The sequence below is a fragment of the Pleurodeles waltl genome, chromosome 11 (assembly GCF_031143425.1).
Source record: "Pleurodeles waltl isolate 20211129_DDA chromosome 11, aPleWal1.hap1.20221129, whole genome shotgun sequence".
Taxonomy (NCBI): Eukaryota; Metazoa; Chordata; class Amphibia; order Caudata; family Salamandridae; genus Pleurodeles; species Pleurodeles waltl.
In genome coordinates, this window is record NC_090450.1 from 4,224,862 (window position 1) to 4,247,510 (window position 22,649).

General features: G+C 39.9%; 1 protein-coding gene across 1 annotated transcript in view; it reads right to left on the reverse strand.

Moving 5' to 3' along the window:
• Positions 1 to 22,649, reverse strand: part of LOC138266530 (probable cation-transporting ATPase 13A4) — a 93,156-nt gene that overhangs the window by 59,204 nt on the left and 11,303 nt on the right. Inside the window, exons 2-6 of the mRNA XM_069215391.1 lie at positions 20,543 to 20,660; positions 15,566 to 15,690; positions 11,668 to 11,831; positions 8,200 to 8,322; positions 6,430 to 6,509 (exon numbers count right to left, since the gene is read on the reverse strand). Coding sequence (XP_069071492.1) covers positions 6,430 to 6,509; positions 8,200 to 8,322; positions 11,668 to 11,831; positions 15,566 to 15,690; positions 20,543 to 20,660 — 610 coding nt within the window. The remainder of the gene's footprint in view (positions 1 to 6,429; positions 6,510 to 8,199; positions 8,323 to 11,667; positions 11,832 to 15,565; positions 15,691 to 20,542; positions 20,661 to 22,649) is intronic.

A 22,649-nucleotide genomic window follows, 5' to 3' on the forward strand; every position in this document is an offset into this window, starting at 1 on the left:
ATCCAAACTCCTCCAACAACTCCAATGCATCCAAAACGCCTCCGCCCGACTTATCCTCAACATCCCTCACCACTGCCACATCACCCCCCACCTAATAGACCTTCACTGGATCCCCGTCAACAAGAGGATCACCTTCAAGCTCGTCACCCACGCACACAAGGCACTCCACAACACCGGACCATCATACCTGAACAACAGACTCAGCTTCTACACCCCCGCCCGGCATCTCCGCTCCGCTAACCTTGCCCTCGCCTCCATCCCCTGCATCCGCCGCAAATCTTCCGGCGGCAGATCATTCTCGTACCTCGCCGCCAAGACCTGGAACACCCTCCTGCTGGATCTACGACAGACCCAGGACCTTCTTTCCTTCAGAAAACTCCTCAAGACTTGGCTCTTCGAGCAGTAGCAGCAACTCCCCACCCTAGCGCCTTGAAACCCTCACGGGTATGTAGCGCGCTTTACAAACTGATTGATTGATTGATTGATTGACATGGAATTGTGTGGCATGGATTGGAGTGACATTGTGTGGCACAGAACTGTGTGAAGTAGAGTGGAATTGTGTGGTGAGGAATAGAGTGGAATTGTGTAGTAAGGAGTCAAATTTTACTGCTTGGTGTGGAAATGCGTGGAGTAGAGTGGAATAGAGTGAAACTGTGTTGCATGAAGTGGAATTCTGTGGCTTAGAGTGGAATATTGTGGGATATAGTTGAGTGGATTAGAGTAGAATTGTGTGACATGAAGTTTAAATTTTGTGAAGTGGAGTGGAATTGTTTTGCGGGGGAGTTGATTGGTGTTTTATTGCGTGGTGTGAAATTGTGTGGCAGAGACTTTGGTGCAATTGCTTAGCATGACATGGAGTTCAATTATGTGGCATGTAGTTGAGTAAGGTTGAATGAGTGCACTTGAGTGGAGTAGAATAGTGTGGCATTAAGTGGAACTGTGTGGAGTGAAGTGGAATTGTGTGGAGTGGTATTGTGTGGTATGGTGAGGATGTATGGCTTAGAGAGTAATTGTGTAGCAGGGAATAGAGTGCTGAGGAATTGTGTGGCATGGAATTGGGTAGTCTGCAGTGTAATTGTGCAGAGTGGAATAGCAATGTATGGCACTGAGTGGAATTGTATTGAGTAGAGTGGAACTGTGTAGCATAGAGTGGGTTGTGCAATGTAGAGTGAAAATTAGTGGTGTGGAGTGGACTTGTGTGGTGAGGAGTGGATTGGTGTGGAACTGTATGACATGAAATTGTGTCACATGTAGTACAATTGTGTGGATTAGAGTGAAATATTGTGGTGTTGGGTAAAGTGAAGTTGTATAGTGTGAGATTATGTGGCATGGGGTGGAATTGTGTGGCATGGAGTAAAGTGAACTTGTGTGGCATGGCTAGAATTTTGTGGTGTTAAGTGGAATTAAGTGGAGTGGTATGGAACTGTGTGTAATATAGTGGAAGTCTATAATGTGGAGGGGTGTGGACCTGCGTGGCATGGTGTGAACCAAAACTGTGTCGAGTAGAGTGGAACTGTGTCGCATGGAGTGAATTGAAATTGTGTATTGTGGAGTGAAATTATGTGGCACTTAATTGTGCGGCATGTTTTAGAATTGTGTGGTATTCAGTGGAGTGGAATTGTGAGCCTGGAGTGTGAATGTGTGGCATCTCAATGATGACTCTCTCAGATGTTATGGTGTGTGCAAAGTGAATACAGAACACAGTAAAGGCATGGGTGGATATCTGGGTGGGAGCCAAATGAAGGGACACAGAAAGATATTTGGGGAGGGGAAGGAAGCACAACAGATAAAGGGGGGTGGGAGAGGATGTAGAAATAGTATGTCAATCACAGGATGAGCATCAGGTGGGCACTGTAAAAAATGAACAAATTCTCTGCATGCTCCAAACTCCACAGAAACAAATGGAAGAAGTGATGCCCAGCACAGGCTGGCCACTTAGGAGGCAGAAAAGAAGAGCAACAATGATGCCAATTCATGGTAAGCAATGGGTTGTCTCCAAACACTTTGTAGTAAAAACAATACCCCTCCTTGTGAAGACAATAGCATGTGCTGTTGGCAGGTGAGACCTAAAATAGAGGAGATGTGAATAATCCACGTTGAAATGTTTTTTAAGTAACATGAATTGGAACTTTAACTGAAAATGTAAATAGAATGGGTTTCTTGCGCAAGTGGAAATTGGTTCATTTTTATGTGAGCGAGCTAGGTTGAACTATCTGCCTGTCAAAAAGCTAAAATATTTTTAGTAGTAATTATGTTTTATTTTCCTATAAGAGGATGGAGTAAAAGTGTTACAAATAAGCAGTTTTGTACTACTGAATGGAAATAAAAAAACTGTGGAGAAAAAAATAGAAGGATGGGACTTGAAGGGAAGTTCTTTAGGAAAACAAAGGGGCAGATGTGACACATCAGAATTGACATTTTTGTAAGTAAACATAAAGGAGGATAATGATTAACTCCCTTTAATATTACAATGACTGCTTTATTAATCTGTGGCTACATACATAGTGCAGTCTTTGTCCTAAAAATCTAAAATGAATGTGAATTAAGGTTTCACAGAGAAGAGGAACAGCTAACAAACCCATGCAGTCACACAGACTGCTTTAATAATGCTGGTCTCTTGTCATACTGCAGATTGAATATCTGTCACGTTTGCGATGGAGTAACCCATCCACCAAACAGTCAGGTCATAAGTCTAAAACAAATGCCTCCATGCAAAGAATGATAACTAAGATAAAAGCAACTCAAAGATAGAGGCACATGGCCTACTTTATTAACCAGTGCCGTTACTTTGGTGCTGTAAAAGAACATTCTGAATTAAAAAGACATAGTAATGTAAACAAATCTCTACACAGTATTTTGTGGTGTGCATGTGGTTGTAGCTAAATGAAAAAAGCCTTCATACAAGGAACAAGAGGGAACAGGAATGGAACTTAAAAGTGACCCAAAAATGAAGCATGGAGGTGGAAATGTCCAAATGAAGAAAGAAAAGAGAACCTGAATGACAGCACAAGCAATGAAAGGACATTGGAAGGGCACTAATTTAATAAATTAATCAGTACTTGGTCCATGCTCCATTAAAATAAGAGGAAGTGAAGCTGGCATGCACTGACTAATTAGGATGCAGCAAAGAAGAGTGACAGTAAGGCCAACAAATGACAAGTAATGGGCAGGCTCCTAGACCCTTATTGAAAGCAATACCCATAGCATCAGCAACCGCACATGTGCTTTCACCAGGCAAGACCTAAACACATAGAAGGAACATTGCTGATGACACATGTCAACATGATAGGGTGGGCTCAGCAGTTTCTGTTCTTCCATCAGTTCTCACACAAACCCAACCAGTCTCATGAGTGCACAAGCTTAAGCTGTCTTTGAGGCTATGATTTAATGAAAAGCGGTCATGGGTGCTTGTGACACAAAACAGTTCAACATGGTTCATAGTGGTGCAGCAGTGAACCAAACTCTGTAACAACTTGATCATAGTACTAAATGCCTTTGTGCTGCAAAAACCAGCATACAATTTATACAAAGTGAGCATAAGAAGGTAGGAGCAGCACAAAAACTCTTAGCTTTCAATGCTATGTCTGATCAACTACAATACAGCAGTTTGCTTTTGTGCAGACTCCTGGTGCCAAATGAAAATTGGTGCAAAAAATGGGCAAACAAGACTATTGGATGAGTTTCCCATGTATGAGCAACATACGCATCATTAAATGTACCATGCGATTATTAAATTAGCAGTTATCAGGTGTGCTGACAATGGAGTGCACCTCTCACACCTGAACATGGGGTACCTAAGGCTAAGCAAATGATGGGGTGCACAAAAAGAACTAATCTGTAAACTTCATGTATGTTTATTTTTATGTATTTATGTATTTGGCAGGTTTGCATAGCATGTACAACGTCTACAGAATGTCAGAACACGTTACACGGGAAGCATATGGTACAAGACTTGAAAGAAACAAATTTGTTGGTAAACATTGAAATACATTTTTATTTAAGTAGCGGTGACATCTGTGAGGGACTTTTGTGGTGTGGAGTGGAATTGTGTGGGTGGAGTGGAGTTATATGTCATGCAGTGATATTTGTGGCATTGTGGGGAATTATGTAGAGTGTAGTAACGTGGAGTAGAATTGTGTGAAGTAGTATTGTGTGAAGTGGAGTTGAATTGTGCGGGATGTAATGGAGTGAAATAAAATTGTAAGGTGTGGAGTAGAATTGTGGTAAGTGAGTGGAATTTTGTGACATGGAATGGAATTGTGAGGTGTGGAGTGTAGAGGAATTACATGTTTTGGAATTGTGTGGCATGTTGTAAAGTGGAACTATGGGGCATTCAGTGGATTGGAATTGTGTGACATGCAGTGGAATTGTGTGGTGTGGAATTGTGTCATGTGGAATTGTGTTACGTGGAATTGTGTGGTATGGAACTGTGTGTGAAGTGAAGTTTGTGAGAGTACTAGAGTGGCATTTTTATAGTATGTAGTGAAGTGCAGTAGAATTGTGTAGGGAGGAGTGCTGCAGAATTATGCAGCATGGAATAGTGTGGGTTAGAGTAAAATTATATTGCATGCAGTGAAATAGTGTAGAGTGTGGCAGAAAATTGTGTGGCAAGGGATTGCGTCGCATTGAATTGTGTGCGGTGAAGTGAAGTGTAAATCTGTGGAGTTGAGCAGAATTGTGTGGTGTGCAATTGTGGTGTGGAATGGAGTGGTATTATGTGGCGTGAAATTGTGTGGCATAGAGTGGAATTGTGTGTTGTGGAATTGAATTTTGTGGCACTGAGTGCAGTTGAGTGGACCTCTACTAACAAGTGGTCAACTGGCAGTCCTTTTATACTGTATCTTATCTAAGATGGAGTTTCCAAAATAATTTTTGGAATGTCTGATATAACCAAAGAGCATCAAAATGCTAATTTAATGCACATTCTTTTACATAAATAAGGTAAAGATGTGAGAATTCAGGCTACACTGTTTTGACTATTGTTCTTGTTTAGCTTTGAAATTGAGAAAACAAATCACTTGCTCTAGACTGATGCCACATCAGGTGTCTTGTTGATGTCTGTATTTAAGTGACTTGACACCTTCACAGATTCTTGGGGAGATAAGACAGAAGTTGATGTTTTTACTTGGGACCAAACACAATTTTTCCAATTATCTTAGACCAAAAGCACCTCTTGCGGTCCCAGAGCACTGACCTTAACACATCTTCAAAGCAGGACTCTTTTACCAAAGCTTGGACTTGCTTTTTTAGACTATAAGTATCAATGTTTTTCTATAGCACTGTGCCACTAAGCCCTCCTGCCCCATGGCAGCGTAGACGTCCCGACAGACCACGAGTGCTGGCTGTCTAACTGACAACTAGCTTTTAATGGAGTAATTGGTCTTCCAAAAAAGCATTGACTCTCTGGGAGAAATGGTTATATAAGTTTGGTTGGAGCTCACCATGATGAGGAGTGGACTGGTAGACTTTGAAGAGAATGTGGATTGGGCTATGTGGCAGCTGCCTTTGGTTCAATGGTGGGACAGCGCTAGTGGTGCCTCACACGTGTCAATGAGGAAACAAGTGTAGGCTCATGTATGAAGGAAAAGAGAGCAAATGTCAGTATATTAAAGTAAAAAAAGACTCCATTACACTGCAAAAGAATAGAAGCATATTTCAGCCAGGTGAAGCATTTGCTAAAAGGGAGAGTGAAATATTCTTCTGTCCATATCCAAAATGTGAATACCGCCTTTTTTAAGCAATGGTGCAGCAAGGCTACTCCAAGAAAAATAAAGGGGGCTGACCCAAACACCTGCTATGTGTATATTTTGGGAAGTTCATGTGATCTGGCAGACAGCTAAGCTGGAACACGGTGCAGATGAGAATTTGCAACATTGTTTGCACAAGGTGAGCAAATGGACATTGGAGCTCCACTGACAGCAGCTTTGCCAATTCATACTCTAATAGCTGATCTGCAGGACGAACAATGGTACTTCGCAACACTGTCGTTTTTTAAAGTAAAACTAAAAATTAAGGGCTAACTTTTTTTCGTGAAATTCTATTCCATGAGTTTTATGAACTACACTATGATCTATTAGGACACCAAATCCGGAGGCTAAATTTGCATTTTATTAAACAGATTTTACTGTCAGCAATGCTCAACCTGTGCCCTACATTTTGATTGAGGACTAAGTTGATTGCATTAGTATCAGAGGGATTTGTTAAACTTTTCAAGTAGATAATTTAAAGCTCTGATTAAAATGCACAAAGCTTTAAATATGTGATTGTTTTTTAGCATTTCTTGTTGGAGCAGGCTCAGAATGTGACATCATTTTATTATCTGCAGAGTTTTATTTGGTGCTTGCTAAGGTGGGCCTAGAAGAGCCAGATCCATTCCAGATATGTATCTGACCATAAAGTCTGCATAAAAGCAATAAAAGCATAACATACTCTAGTTTTTGGAATTCTTCTATCAGGCAGGTTTTCTGTCGTGGAGACATTCTGGCAAAAACAACTCCATTCAGAAGTAACTGCAAAGACAAAAACAATACAGCAAGTCTTAGGGACTCAGAAGCAGAAGGAAATGGAGACAAGCATTGTGGACTATTATTAAAGCCTGGGTTCATCAGGAGAAGCATATTCCTTCTGACTGCATTTCCTCTTTTAGCTTTGCAGTGAGAAAGCTTACTCCAACTGGTCAGTGGAGTAGGGGCCATAGGAGTAAGGACTCAGATCACCCACCCTTTTTTGAGCGGGTGGTGTGATGTATTTGTTTTCTGTTTAAAGCCTGGCTGTCTGTTACAGAAAAAACTTGACCTCACATCCTCTGAGAAAACACCTTGGTGTGGGGGTCATTAGTGTTCGGTATGCTTTTAAAAAATAAAAATGTTTGGTGCCCAGTTGCGTGAAAGATGACAGCATCACCCCAAACTTGCAGTGCCATAAGAGGAACCACCACAATGGAGTTTGTTCTGAAGGCACAGAGACCACAGCTAAGCCATACAGTGGTCTTCAGTCTGCCAGGGTGGTGAATGTAATGTCTTTTCCCACTCTGTTGGAAAGACCAGAGACTGCCAAGGTATAGATCAGGGCCTATGTTTGGAGTGGACAATATTAATACCTTACGCTCCCTTTTCTAGTATTTGACTCTTTCTTGAATTGTGTTCTTAACATCTGCCCCTTCCTCACCAGACCACTCCTTTAATTCTTTTCAAAACAGGTCAGTTGTTGCACTGATAAGCTTTGATCAGAAGTCATGTGGAGAACTGTATGGGGATCCTTCTACTGAAGTCATTCTCTGCCAGTCAAGCAAATGACTCCTTGGCTCGGTCTTAACTATCAAATGAAAGGGACCTGGCACTCATTGTGGGAGGAATGGGTTCTTCTCAGAAAAGTGCCCTTTATTATTGTCCCTCTCTTACACTCTGAAGATATCAGTGTGTTGCCCCATTTGTTGCTATTGCACTTTGCCTTGTCTTACAAGGTGGAAACATTGGTATTTCCATGCCTATGTGCGTTACCCCTTCTCTTCTGTCCTTCCCTCTAGAACAATTTAAACATAATCAGCATCAAGAAGCTTTCTGCATAGTGAGTGTCTTAGTCGCTCTCTCCAGCCCTTTATCAGGCATTGTCTTGCATGCCCCCACCAAACAACTCAACAGGTTACAAATGTCTTCCCTTCTTATGCTTGCTGCATCAGGGGAATATAGTTTTACCTACACATTCACCTTGAGGGTCTCTGGCCCAGAGCTCAAGGATGCTGGTGCCAAACATTTCTTACTCTCAGGGATTCTTCTACTGGTCATTACTGGCTTGTTTCAGGTCATCATCAGGGACTGCCAGCTGTCCTTCCTAACTTTTATTCATACCGGCACTCTAGGCACCTTCACAGCTCACTGAAGACACACAACGTGGAATCCTACAATAAGGACCAGCTGTCGCTCAGTGGACTCTGACTATCTTTAATCAACCCACACCTATTGGCTAACATCGTATTTCCCTCCACTCTTCTCACAGCAAAATATAATCAAATTTAAATTTACTTGTGTGTGCCAAACCAGAACAATATTGTCTAGTAATAGGTCATATTCACATTTCTATGACAGTTTCATGTTTTCACGGTCCTTTACAAAGGTTAAATCATAACCCTTCCCAAAAGTGATTTTAAACAAAAGACACAACAGTGTACTTTGCTACATATTCTTCACTTGCAGCACTTACCTTTGGGAGCATGCTGTAGAAATGCTGTACTATGACCTGATAGGACTTCCCGCTCATGGCAAAACAGAATTCATTTGCTGCATATGTAGGGGTCAGTGATTCGTCCATCCTAACAGATATTTCCTGTTAATAAGGCAAGAGGTAGTTTCAGAAATATGAAGCGATACTGTTTGAATATTTTATTAAAAAAAACACAAAACAAGAAACAATATTTAGTTTTTCCTTGCCTCTTGGTAGGACAGATTAAGAGCTTGCACACTATCCAGCTACCTATTACCCCACATAGGAATTACAGAATCAAGAAAGGGTTCTCTTGCCTCACTCGTCACTTCATTCACTCTCCCAGGTACTTGTATGGGACTGAAGCAGCATCACACTGCAGCAAGCAAAGTGTCACCAGGAGAGACCAGAACTGTGTCATATATTAAAAGAAATGGTGTGGTTCTTCCCTCAACATGACATGTCACAATTTGTGCATCCCAGCCCCAAAACGGAGACCCTGACATCATAGTGAAAGGTTGTCTGTGGCAGTGTTTGTGGATGAAGGGGTATCCTTCTGCAAAAAACGTATCCATGAAGGCTATTCCCTTTTTGGGAGCATGCTGTAGAATGCAGCACACCTGTAATGAGGAAGTAACAAGGAGAAATACAGAGGGACAGAGAAAAACGAATTTGCAGCAAATCGATTTCAACAAGATTTTGGTTCGGATGTGTGTTAAAAAAGTAATGTAAACATAACCGACACACAATCTTTGAAAATCATGGGCTTTATTTATTTCCTAAAGCTTGTATCATAGGCAGGAGTGAAAACACAAAATAATTGTGCTAGCATTATTTACAATTGATGGACAAACTCAATGTAGTAGGTTACTGGATGTTTACAAGAAGGTGTGGGAGAAATTACTAGGAAAAAGTCTAAAGGGCAGAACTAGGTTTAATCCAGGAGCCAAAAACTGAAGTTGAAAGCAGTTCAGATAAGTGCAATTGTGGCTTCACTCCTTTTGGTAGACTCATATCCACCATAATTAGTAACTCACCTTTTTACAATTTACCTTTCAGGGCAGTGCTGTTGGCTCAACACTATGGCCCTCATTATGACTTTGGCGGTCTTTTCCTAAGACCACTGAAGCCGCGGGAGCCAGAAGACCGCTAGTGCTGACGGTCTTCCGACTGGCATGTTACAAGTACTGAAGGAATTCAACCAATTTGGGTGGAAATCCTCCAGTAGTCTTGCTGGCGGTTGGCGGAGCAGAGGTGGTTCCATCGCCATCACTGCCACGCCAAAAGGACTCCGTATTACGAGCAGTAATATGGCATAGTGGTGTCCTGCTGGCGGGGCGCTGCTGACGGTGGAAGCGCCTGTTTCTGTTCCTTGACTGACGACCTCCTCACTGGACAAGGTAAGTCGATCGTCCAGCAGTGGAGGGGGCGGGAGGGTGGGAGGTGTTGTGTGTGCATGTGTGAGTCGGTGTTGAATGACTGTTTTAATGCGTGTGTGTATGCATGTGTGTATGGTTGTTTGTATGCATGTATGATTGTTGAAGTGAGTGCATGTTGGAATGTTTGTGTGAATGCGTGCCTCTTGGTGCGAGTGAATGAGTGTATGTATGCTTGTGAGTGAATGAGTATATGTATGTATGTGAGTGAAAATATGTATGCGTGTGAGTGAATGTGTATGTATGCATGTGTGTGTCGAATGAGTGTATGTATGCGTGTAAGTGAATGCATGTATGTAAGTGTTGGTGAATGAGTGTATGCGGGGGGCATGTGGGTGTGTGTGTGTGTGCGTGCATATAGGGAGGGTAGGATGGTGGAGGGGGGTGCTTTCATGGATGTGGGCGGTGGGGGGAGGAGGGTGCTGTCATGGAAAGAGGGGTAGGGGCATTGTAACTGCATGGGGCGTTAGGGGAGTCTTCTACCAGCGACAGGAAATTTGCTGTCACTGGTAGTCTTTCTGGCAGGGTTTTCGTGGCAGTGCTACTGCCACGAAAACCGTGGCAGGAAGGAGACTCATGATACCGCCAGCGGTCTTCAGTGGACTGCCGTGTCGGAGATGCTGATCTCCGGCCAGGCTGTCCTACCGCTCTGGCGGTAGCAGCTGGCATGTGGCGGTTTAGTAGAGGCCAAACCACCACACTCATATTGTGGTGGTCTTCACCGCTGGCCTGTTGATGGTGAGACCGCCACCACAGCCCTGGCAGTCTTCGGACCGCCAGGTTCATAATGAGGGCCCATAATCTAGTAACAAGGAGTTGAGAAGAATAATAGCCATGTATGTTGTAATGAAAACTACCTTAACTCAGACTTTGACAGCAAGTGAATATATTTATTAATGACAAAGGATAAACTAATGTAGTCAAGGGCTTGAAACATAAAAAAGGTTAATTGACACAAAGGTTTTAAACAAGCTGTGTGGTTCTGCTCAAATTGGTATGAAGGCTGTTGCAGGCCGAGAGGTTGTTATGGATCACTTTTTTACCTCAGTCTACAAAAATATGGGTACAAGAACATTTGTTTAAATTTCTTTGCAATTGTGAATTCTGTTTCACATTTGTTAACAAATCATGTATACTTGTAACTGCTAACACATTCCTTATAAATGAGTCATCTTAGATTTTTCCAAAATAACAAACCAAAGTAGGGGGAGAAAGTTACATTGATCCCATGCCCAATCCTAACATCATCCTCCTGGGCCTGACCGTCAGCACAGCATGTAATTCTGCCTCAATAGCATTATTTATGATTGATCGACAAACCCAACGTGGCAAATTGTTGGGTGATCACAAATGAGTATAGGTGAAATTACTAAGAAAACATCCGACGAAGCCAAATTTACCCGTGGAGTACAATTAGAATTACTTCAGAAAGACAAAAAATAGGCCAAACACAGTTGCTTTTAAGTTGACAGTCAGATGACCTACCATGTAATTACCACAGAATTGCGACCATATTCCTTGTGGTGGACTCATACCCATCTTAATTAGTAACACACTTTTTAGCAATTTCCTTATTGTGGCACTCTAGTTGGGCTCTACACTATGATCTAATACCAAGGAGTTAAGAAAGATGATAGCCTGAAAGGCTGTAACGAAAACTACAATGACTTGTGATTGTATAGTAGATGATCAAGTTTGTTAGTGACCTATAATGATAAAGCAATGGAGATAGTGTCTACAATCCCAAAAGGTTAATAGCCAGAGGATTTAAACCAGTTATGTGGTACTCTCCAGGCCTTCAGGCTGGTATGAACACTGTTTAGGCCAAGAAGAAATTTGTCATCATGTCTCTTGAATTCCAGTGTAGACAAGTATAGGTATATCAACAGTTGGTTAAAAGTGAATTGTTTCCTTTCAATTGTTAAATGTTTCTCTTCATCTTGGATTTAAATTAACTGCAAAAATGTTACTTATAAATGGTGCATATCAAAATTACACAAAATAACAAACCAAACTAGGAGGACATATTTACTTTGGTCACGTGTCCATTACAAACATTGTTCTCCTGGGTCTGAAACTTCAGGATGGCAGGTGTGGATCCTTGTGGCCCACTGGCTTCTACCACAATCACCTTGCTTTTTTTTAGGATCATTCCTGAATGTTTGGCAACAGAAAGAGCGGTCTGGAGGTTGTCACCTGTGAAGGATATAAGATCAATGTAAGTAAATTTGATGTGGAACCATGAAAAACAGCTGCCATATGTCACTGTGAACCGTTTATCATGAAAAGTAATGGTGGGCCTATTAGCATAATATCACCTACAGAAATATTATCTGATGTAAATATTGTGTCCTACATGCTGTTTACAATCATACCATTTCCTAGGATACAATGACCATCACAACAGAACAATCTGATGATGGTTAGTAATGTGATAATCAAGGATATCTCCTTTTATCAACCTAAGGAAATGATAGTTTGACAGGGTTAAAAAATGCTCCATTATGTAGCAAGAAGGATTAAACAAGAAAGTAATTTTAGTCAACTTATGAATGTCTTAATGGTCTTGGTTCTCATCCAAACAGTGAATAGTTTAATCAGATGAAGATTAGATAAGCACAGAAATTCCATACCGACATGTAGGACAACAATGTTGTAAACAAAGAATCATTAGTTCGGGTTAAAGGTAATGTTTTGAGCAGGAGAAACCAAAAATGACAACTCATAATTCTTCCATACAGACAAAAATATTAAACATAATTAGTCACAGGACAATCAACATGTCCCTTGACAATACCCATAAGTATAGGATTTTAATCGAACTGTGTGTCTTCTGGGTGAATTGCAGCAGCGAAATTAATGCATCTCTCAGTGTATTTCTGAGCTTTCTCAAGATATCTACCTTGCTGATATGGGGCACATGGAGTAATGTAATTTAACAAAATGAATATACAGGTCCACCTTTTTAAACTTGTTTCACTGGATTTTTTAATTTTTCATTTTAAGTAACTTTAAACCACACTAACCAATTAATTGAGTCAAATGTCTTATCCTTAAAACAGTATAAGGTCATACACTCCATATTCTCATCTTGTATAGCAGCTTTTATACCCAATAATATCTTATGTGATGTCCCCAGTGTTAAATGTAGCCCACTCTCACAGACATACTGAATGGGGTAACATTTGGGTTGAAAGGATGTTGATGCACACACTGATACCCATTCTACCATTACCTCTCTCTTATTGGAAGCCTGTTTCATGCCTTTTCTTTTCTTCATGCTATTTGCTATAAATGCCTTATGTTTTACTTTTGCTCAATTTGTCATGTCCAGATGTATTGAGTATGCATTCTTAAATATAAAATCTCAAATATGAGATTGTAAACATCCTCTGGCATCCAAAAACATATACTTCAAGGGATTTAACCCTTTCTACACCCATCAATATTTTAGCCTCAGTAATTAATGTAAATTCCTAAGGGTGGTACCCATATTATTTATAATATGTGTGAAAAAACTAAAGTCATATGTTAATTGTATAAAAATAGACAGATTTTGAAATGTGAATTGAGAGAAGATATCAAGTGTTATTTGGTGTACATTGTTTGATAACCTAAACTTAAGTTTATGAAGAATTTTAGTTTTTCCAAAGTGTGCACAAATATAAACTAAAACAAGATTTAGTTGTATTCCATAAATACAAGATCATATTCTTACATTTGACAGTATGAATGCCTTGTTTAATGATTACAAATATTTTATTATTTTAGAATTTGTACCTAAATAATATAATTTTCAGAAGGTTTCCTTTATTCATAGAACTTTAGTATGCAGGATATTGTTATAATTTGCAGGCCCAGGGTCATCAGATAGCCACATCACCTTGTCTTTCTCTCAGCTTTTCCTTCATTGCAAAAGGAAACCCAAAGCCAAGTCTACATTGTGAATAATCAACTGACACAGTCTTCAGCTTCATCACAGGGTCCGTATTAAACTTAGAAATAAATCTAAACCTTCACTTAGGTTCAACTGCTTTATCCAATCCGGCTTTGAGCGCTAGCCAGCCAGCCTCAAATTGCCCTTTTGTCTCACTGAGAGCCTTTCCATCTCCATGTCTGACACTCCAAGATCCCTTCATAGAGACTGTCTCTAAGTTCCACACAAAAACATAACAATACGTAGTACTCTTAAAGACATGAACCTCTCAATAGATTCCCAATTTATTTACATTTATTTCAAGAGTTTATTGTCCATGAGCTTGCATTCCTTACTGATGTTCCCTGCCCATACTTCTCCATTTGCTTCTGGTGCCTGTCCAGTTTAAGTCTGTTCCGTTCCAGAAAGTCCCAAATTTTCTGATTTCCATAAGTCAACATGTTCTTCATGGCCAATTGACTTTATCAAGTGTTTGTCTCTTTTTAGTACTTCATATTCAGTTGTTTAATACACATGCTATTATAATGCATACTCCCTGTGCCACACTCCAATTTCCTGGCAAATATGTAGTATTCTTAATTCATTTTTTAAAATGTTATTCACAGAGAAACCTGAATTTGTGATTAAGATTATATTTATGAAGTTGAAAATCTTTCTAATCTCCCAGTCTACTACATTCTAACACTGCTAACCTTAGCTTGGGCAAGACTATAGCAAAAGAATACTATTGCTTAGCTCCACCTTGAGTCGGAAGAACCCCCTTATTCCCCAAGCCAGTGTCCTATCCAGTTGAGTGTCCTTTAAGAAGGCACTGCAAAAGACCTTTTCTGTGGTAAGTTTTATCTCACACACATTTGTTGCCAGACACACTCTCTTCTCATAAAAACCTTTCTTTCACTTGGTAATGAGACAATTTACTAGGTATGCAGTGACAAGATGTTTTGCCTCTGCATACCTTTTGGAGTAATTATAAACATATGTGAAGCTTTTGAAGGTTCTTCTAGGTTTTGTGGCCTTAAGCAGAAAAATGGGCAGGAAAAATCCACAAAAGTAGATGATTCAATGCAGAAACATCAACACAGAGCGCCTCATTATGACCCTGGTAGTCTAATCGCCGCTAGGGTCATGGTGGTGGTTGGACCACCAATGCGGTGGTCCAAGCACCATGTTACAACCGCAGCGGTAGCACCACCAGATTTTGACTACATGATGGCCTGGGGGTGCTGGCGGTTTTAATCAACCAGGGCAGAGCTGCAAGCAGTGCTACCCTGGGGATTATGACCCCCTCCTCTGCCAGACGTTTCATGGCTGTAGCACTGCCATGAAAAGGCTAGCGGAGAATGGGTGCAAGGGGTCCCAGGGGTGCCCCTACACTTTCCAGGCACTTGGCCAGCCCCTGCTTTGCAGATAGTGGACAAAGCGATGGGTGCTTTTGCACCCTATTCACTACAGCATTGCCGCAGGCTCTATTATGAGCTGGAGACAATGCTGTAGGCTGTATCCTGCTGGGCCAGCGGGAGGAAACTGAGTTTTCACCCGCTGACCCAGCGACAAACTCGTAATAGCCCTGGCGAGGAGGCTGCCACACTGGCGGCAACCAACCCATCGGAACTTCGGCGAACGGGCTTTTCCGTCTACCGCAGTCATAACCAGGGCCAAATAAAACAGTTTTATTTTTGTAAATCCCTTGTGAAAAAATGTTTTGTAGGAATGTTTAATTTAAATCGCTTGAAAGTTCAAAAGTGTAAAGTTTGGCAACATTGCAAAAGCTTATGGGCATAATTGAATATGTTTACTAATCCCTGATAAAAAATATACCGTTCAAACAAGGTTGCTCTTTTCATACACAATTCCTTGTATCTCCAGTCACGTGAGTAAAACAAGCTCTGACCTATGAAAACCCTTGGCTACAGTTAACATTATAATCACTGTATAAATGATTGGCAAATTACCTGACCTGACAGCATCATGTAATAATGTCAACTTCACATACCTGTGATCATAATTGACCTAATTTGAGCATTCCGTAGCTCCTGTAATGCGGGTTTGGTCTCAGGTTTTACTTTATTTTCCATTACAAGAAGTCCAAGAAATTCCAGGTCTGACTCTACTTGTTCCCTGGAAGAAAAGGCAAGTAAAAATAAAATATTACAGATATAGAAATTATCATTCAAAGCACAGAGAAATAATGAGTCTTTTGAACAAGAATATACACAACATTCCACAATTAATGGATTATATTTATTATTAGAGATAATTTACATATTCTTGTATTTAGTAATAGTTTTATATAGTATTGTTGGACAAAGGGGTATTGGGTGCTTTATCTACAATTCTATTATAAGTAAAACAGAGAATGTTTCCAACACAACGATAGATGTCTGATCTTGTATGGAACCTATATAAACCTTGACAGAACATCACAGGTTGCGTAGACATTTTGTTAGATCACTAGCAGGACACCTGGTGGGAGTTACATTTCTAGAGGGAGTGGACTACAGTCTAAATATTTTATATATTCACATATGTTTATATGATTTATGCTTTACATAATTCTCGACCGTTTAGTACTTCTTTGCATATTATAGGAGTTGTACTGGTTTGCATTCATGTTATCAGTAAAGTCATCAGTTATACCTTCATAGATGTCAACAGTGATATCATCAATGATTCTGAACATGAGTGATGTAATATGAGAGATCATAAGCCTTGGTGGAGAAGTAAGTTATAGTTAACTCAGTAAACTATCAATGGTGAAGTTCAGTGTTTGTTTTAGTTTAAAATGTTTAAAATGGTATTTTTTAATTGACACTTTTACCTAAATATAACTTTACTTTATCCTTTGTTTTAATTTTGAAAGTTTTTCCAATGCAAGATATTATTACCAGGCCTATCTATAATGTCACTTTAAGCTTTGTTTTTTTCAGTGAACCTCTAAGGTTTATTTTATATTTTTAAGTACACTATTACTAGCATATCTACCTGTAAGTAGTATGACCTTGGCTAAGTAAGGAGGTTTGAGTTTGAGTAGAGAGTGAGTTCTCTGTGATGAGCTGTACTGAGAGTGCAGCTCTGAATAGTAGTGACTCACTACCTAATTGAGCTTGGGTGTCTGGAGGAAGTGGACTCTCAATGAAGCAGGGCATAGAGAGCACAGGCTGTGCATCCTAGAGGCTTGAGCACCTACACGGTCTTGTGCCTAGAGAGAGTGAGCTAAATGCACAGTATGTGGACTGAGAACAGACTGTGCGTAGTAGGGACTTGCCCACCTAATGGGGCTTGGATCTCTGGGTAGAGTGGGATCTACACACAGGGGTCACACAGATAGCTGATTGTGAATAGTAGTGGCTTGCCCACTTAATAATGATTGAATGTCTGGAAGGAATTGGCTCTACACTCAGTCTGTACACTTAATGAAGACTACATCTAGTGAGCCATGGGTGTCTGAAGATATTGGGCTTTAACCACAGTATCTACACTGAGCGCTGACTCTGGATAATATGAGCTCGATATACAGTCTGCACACCAACCACAGACTATGGGTAGTATGGGATTGTCTACCTAATGGAGCTTGGGTCTCTAGGGGAGAGGGCACTATGCACAGTCTGTACTGAGTGAAGAATGTGCAATGTAGGTGCTTGCTTACCTAATAGTCCTTGCCTGTGCCTAGGCCCTTCAGCCAATCCCATGTGGGCAGCCATCCTCCCCACCCACTGCTGAACACTTTGACCCCTCAACCCCCAACTTCTTTTGTCCCGCAGTACACTTGTGGGAGTTCCAAGACACCACATAGGGGGATGTGCTGGTTTCTGATGGAATTCCATCATGTCTGTAACAGATTTGCAATTTTCTTTTAATGTTGTACCCTTGGGTGGTCCCTCTGATACCCACACTCAAGGGCTAGTCGGTTACAGAAACCTTACCCTGCCCCCATATATAGGTTTTTATACTTTTTGAGAACTTGGGAACCAAGACCATGTCTAACTACCACTTTACAGTGTGTGTGTGTGCATGTGGGTGTGTGTGTGGGGGGTTGAGCGTGTGGTGAGTGTGTAATACAGGCCTGTATTTGTAACATTTTCAAACGTCAAGACTGAAGTCAGGCTGGTTTATCAATGCAACCCTAACATCAAAATGGCAATGTAGGACAATATTGCACATGACAATCATTATGTATTTTTTAGATTACATGTTTAATTTCGTATGATTTAACTTTAAAAACTGCTTTTGTCAAATTCTAGCTCACAACTGGACCTCGTTGCAGTTAGAACATCCAGGTTTGCCCGTCATGAATAAATTATTGATAAAACAATGGGCAATGATGAGAGTCAGAAAGATTATGTGATTCGGTGGCTGCAGCGTGATTTATTCATTGATTTTTAGTACTCCTTAAAAAGATATCTAGTATTTAGTATACATTGTTTGTCTGCGACTAAAGATTTGTCTGTCAATGGTTTGAGAAGTATGTGTTGTATGTGTTTTCTTCAGGATAATGTCCTAATATTTAAAAGTGTCTTGTGCAACAAGGTGTATTATTAGAAATCCAATTTTAAATGTGGGGAATTATAAAGAAATTAAAAACATGCATTTTTAAATTGTGATTTTTCTTTCTAGTACAGTAACACCATAGATTAGGCTTAACAAGACATATAAAAAAAGGAAAATAAAGTGTGATATGGTGGAGTGTAAGTTTATGCTGATAGGGTTCTGCATTTACAATTTTTATTTTCACACACTGGGGAGGATTCAATGGTGGATGCTAGCAGCAAGGCTGGGCGTACATTGGTGGACTTGACAGGTGTGCTGATTACTGTTCTCAGAGCAACAGTGTCATTATAGAAGTGGCAATGAAAGAATATGAACTGTTGTGTTTAACTGAGTCATTTGTTTACAGTAGCTAAATATCCTTGAAATTAATTCAGCACTATAATTGGCTGGAAATAATTCAGAGTGAAACATCTTTCTATAAAATATGAAAAATGAAATCGCTCATAAGCATCCAAAAGTGTGTGTGTGTGTGTATATATATATATATATATATATATATATATATATATATATATTCAAGAAAAACAGGTCTCTTCATGGCCACTCCCCAGACCAGTTGCACGGCGACACAAGAAAAGATGACTCCCGTTCCAGTTCAAGTTCATGGGGTGAATTTTATGGTTGTTCTTCTTTGGCCATCATAATGGCAAATTTAATAAAATGTGAAACACATTAAAGAAAACAAACGGCCTAAGCGTTTTGGCTACGCCTTCAACTGTCTAAATATATATATTTATTCACTTAAAAAAAACAAAGGCTCACATTTTAAACATACAAAAAATAGAAATGTACTTGTTATAGTTAGAGTTATCTTCAGTAACTGTAACTCATGCCCTAAGTAACTATAACTCACACCTGCCATGTACAGTTATATGATCAATACTTTTACTGCAGATGTTACAGTGACATTATTAATGATGTTATCAAAGATGTCATGTAATTTGTGGAGCAATTAACAGTGCATGGCGAGGGTTAAATTTACGGTAGTACACAAGTTATAGTTACTTGAGATAACTCTAACTATAACAGGCGACTTTCTAGGTTTGGTATGTTTAAACAGTGAGCCTAACTATAACGTGCCTGTAGCCTTTGTTTTTTAAGCAAATATTTTTGTTTTTTAATTCGATTTACTAACTGTAAAGTCCCTGTAACCTTTGTTTTTTTCAGTGAATTTCTATAGTTTTTTTAATACATAGTAATTTCCATTACTATATGTTAATCCAACCCCCGCTGCACACGGTTGAAGCACCCAACCTTGCACAGTGCACGACCTTCACCCTCGTCATGCACTGCTAATGACCCAACAAATTACAGCACTCATGACATCTTTGAGAACATCATTGATAATATCAATGTAATATTTGCAGTATAATTTTTGAGGAAAAAAACTGTGCAAGGCTGGGGTGCAAGTTATGGTTAAATTAGGGACACACCCACTCACACACTGACCCTGCCACTCACATACCCACTCGCAGATCCACAAAACCACTCATATAATCACTCACAGACCTACAAAACCACTAGCAAAACAACTCACACCAACTCACAGACCTTCACTGCCCACCACATATCCACTCACAAGCTCACACAACCACTTACCCACACACACACAACCACTTACAAACCCACTCACCGGCACTTAAAAGCTACTCACAGACCCCAAAAAAACTCACACAGCCCCTCACAAACCCACACAACCACTCACACACTGACTTGCACACTAGTTCACACACTCAAACACCCACTTATACACCCACACACCCACTCACACACCTCCTTACTCACTGATACAGCCACTCACACACCCACTCATGCACCTACAAAACTATTTGCACACCCACTCACAAACTTACACAGCCACTCATCCAACCACTCACACACCCTTTTATACACCCACACAACCACTCATACACCCATACAGCCGCTCAAAAACCCACTCACAGACTCACAAAACCACTCTCACACCTACTCACAGACCCACACAGCCATTCACACATGCACTCACACACACTCTCACAGACACACACATCCACTTACACAACTGCACAAGCGCATACAGCCACTCACACACCCACTGACAGATCCACAGCATGGGATTGGCTGCATGTGGCTAAGCTCTGCGACCAACCCCCCTCTGCTCACAGACAAAGGCTGGATGCTTGAGGGGGGTTGGTGACAAGTGAATTTAGCACTTTCTGTATTACACAAAACACACTTTATTTGCAGGATCAAACATCTGTTTTTTAAAAAAAAGCATATTTTTGAAGTTTGCAAAGTTGGTGAACTGTAAAACATGTTTCAAACTCTATTTGTGACCCCCTGAAGAAGGCTCATTTAGGATTAATGATGGAACATATTTCCATGTACCTGACAATTTAATTATAAGGTAGGAGTGACTAGGCATGACAGACATGTACCTTACCTTGTGAAAGTATCCACTCCAAAGTCTGACTTTGCAGGCATTGTTTTATATGCCAGCCCGATGACCCGGAACCCTTGCAAAGTATAATGTTCAAGCGTGCTTAAGAAATTTAAAGGCACTGTTTCAGACAAGATAAACAAGGTTTTAAAGACTGTGTGTATCAGTGTATCAAATACATATATCATAATCTATCAATCAATAAGACAAGCAATATCTTTATCAAGAATAATTCTTCATAAAAAAAGGCATAATGCAGGTAAGCTGTATTATAATGAACTTAATTTCCCAGAGCTCATCAAACAATGTTGTAATAGTTCATGGTTGCTAATATATTTCCGTCCCATGTTTCCAACATTTAAAGTTATTTATTAAGCTATTTATGTAATGAAAAGTAACTATGCATGTTTTCCTAGGAGCATCAAAGATATACTTCATATCTATAAAATCTAAATCAGTCCATGTTTAAACCCTTTCTATACATAGAGAGTCGAAAAATCATTATAGAGTTATAGGAAAATCTACAGAAATATTTATACATTTCTGGAGAAAAAAAGATAAAATCTCTGTGGAAAAATTGAAACATCTATGAGAAATAGTCTTCATTTAATGCCTAATGTAGGTGACACCACATCATACCACAACTCCTGTATTTATTTTCAACATTATTGATTACTGAGAAAAAGGTTATTGAAATGTTTCCGATCTCTTCCCCAGTCGAGTGGATTTGGCCTTCATGTTGGTACATCTGTCACCCTCACACACATCTTATCACCATGGCCTCACACTTTTTTAGTAACTGGTGTACTGTATGATTGATTCTTGGTCATGATGGTGTTCAAAAGTATTACATTCAGGTGCATGAGCTGAAAATGTCTTCAGAGAAGCCGGGTTTGTTTTACTCCATCGCTCACTTGACTCTAATGAAAAAACAATGCAGATAATGTGGAATATCCTACCTATGTCTAATCCAAAAACATTGTGAGCCTGCACAAAAAAGAGTCAGCAGAAATGACACCTGGATTCAGATTTTAGTTCCAGGGGCTCCTGGTACTATCTACTTGATCCTTCTTGTTTTACTCTCCTGCACCATTTGTTCCAGGACGGGTGCTTTACACACAACCCAAAATGTTTTACCTGAATATACAGAGCTCCTTGATGACTACAGTCTGTGACCAGGACCTTGAGTGGGCAGAAAAGAATCACCAGAAGAGGAACCGGAAGGGCAGCAAAAAAAAGAATTCTTTGTGTGGAAGGTCCCAACACCCTTTCTCTTTCATAGTCTTCATGGGTTCTAGACTGAGGATAGCTGTTGTCATCCCTCTTGCTTATATTTCTAATAAAGACTCTGCCTTAGACAAAGACTATCCTTGCTGAGAGCAATGGTCCAACCCATTGCTCAAAACACAATGAGAGTGACCCTTATGCTCACAAAGGGGACAGGATAGTTCACACTTAGACAACAAAACAAAATTCCCTTTTGGGTTTGTACAGTAACAAATGTTTTCCATATAACTATAGGACCTCACACCACCCTTCTTTAAAGTAAAACAAAGTTGTCTTGGCTGAAAAAAGACAAGAAATCTGTACACCTGAACAAACAACATAATAGTATAATACAAATACATTCTGTCTCAGGGTCTTACTGTAAAATTAATCATTTATTTTTAGGAAAACCAATCATACCATTAATAAACATATTAAAACCATTACACTACATTCATTTTTCTTCCATTTGTATTCCTGAATATACAGTACAAACTAAAACCTCAAATTCAAAGATCTATCCATATACAATCATATTAAAAAACAGCATAAACAAAATGTCCTGTCGACGCAGCGTTTCAGTGGCTATCAACATTATTTATACCACCTTCATGGAGACATATTTAAATAGCATACATTATTCTAGGAGACAGAGAAAAAAATATAAAAATTACTCTATTGTTATTTTCCACAAATCCATATTGAAATCAAACAATTTAATATTAACTTTACGACTGTGGAGACTCCACAGTAAGGTCAGAGAACTCTGAACATAAAAAGATAGGCCTGTTGTAATGTTTAAAGTGTGGAATTCTCCCATCCTACTGTGGAGCCTCTGCAGTTA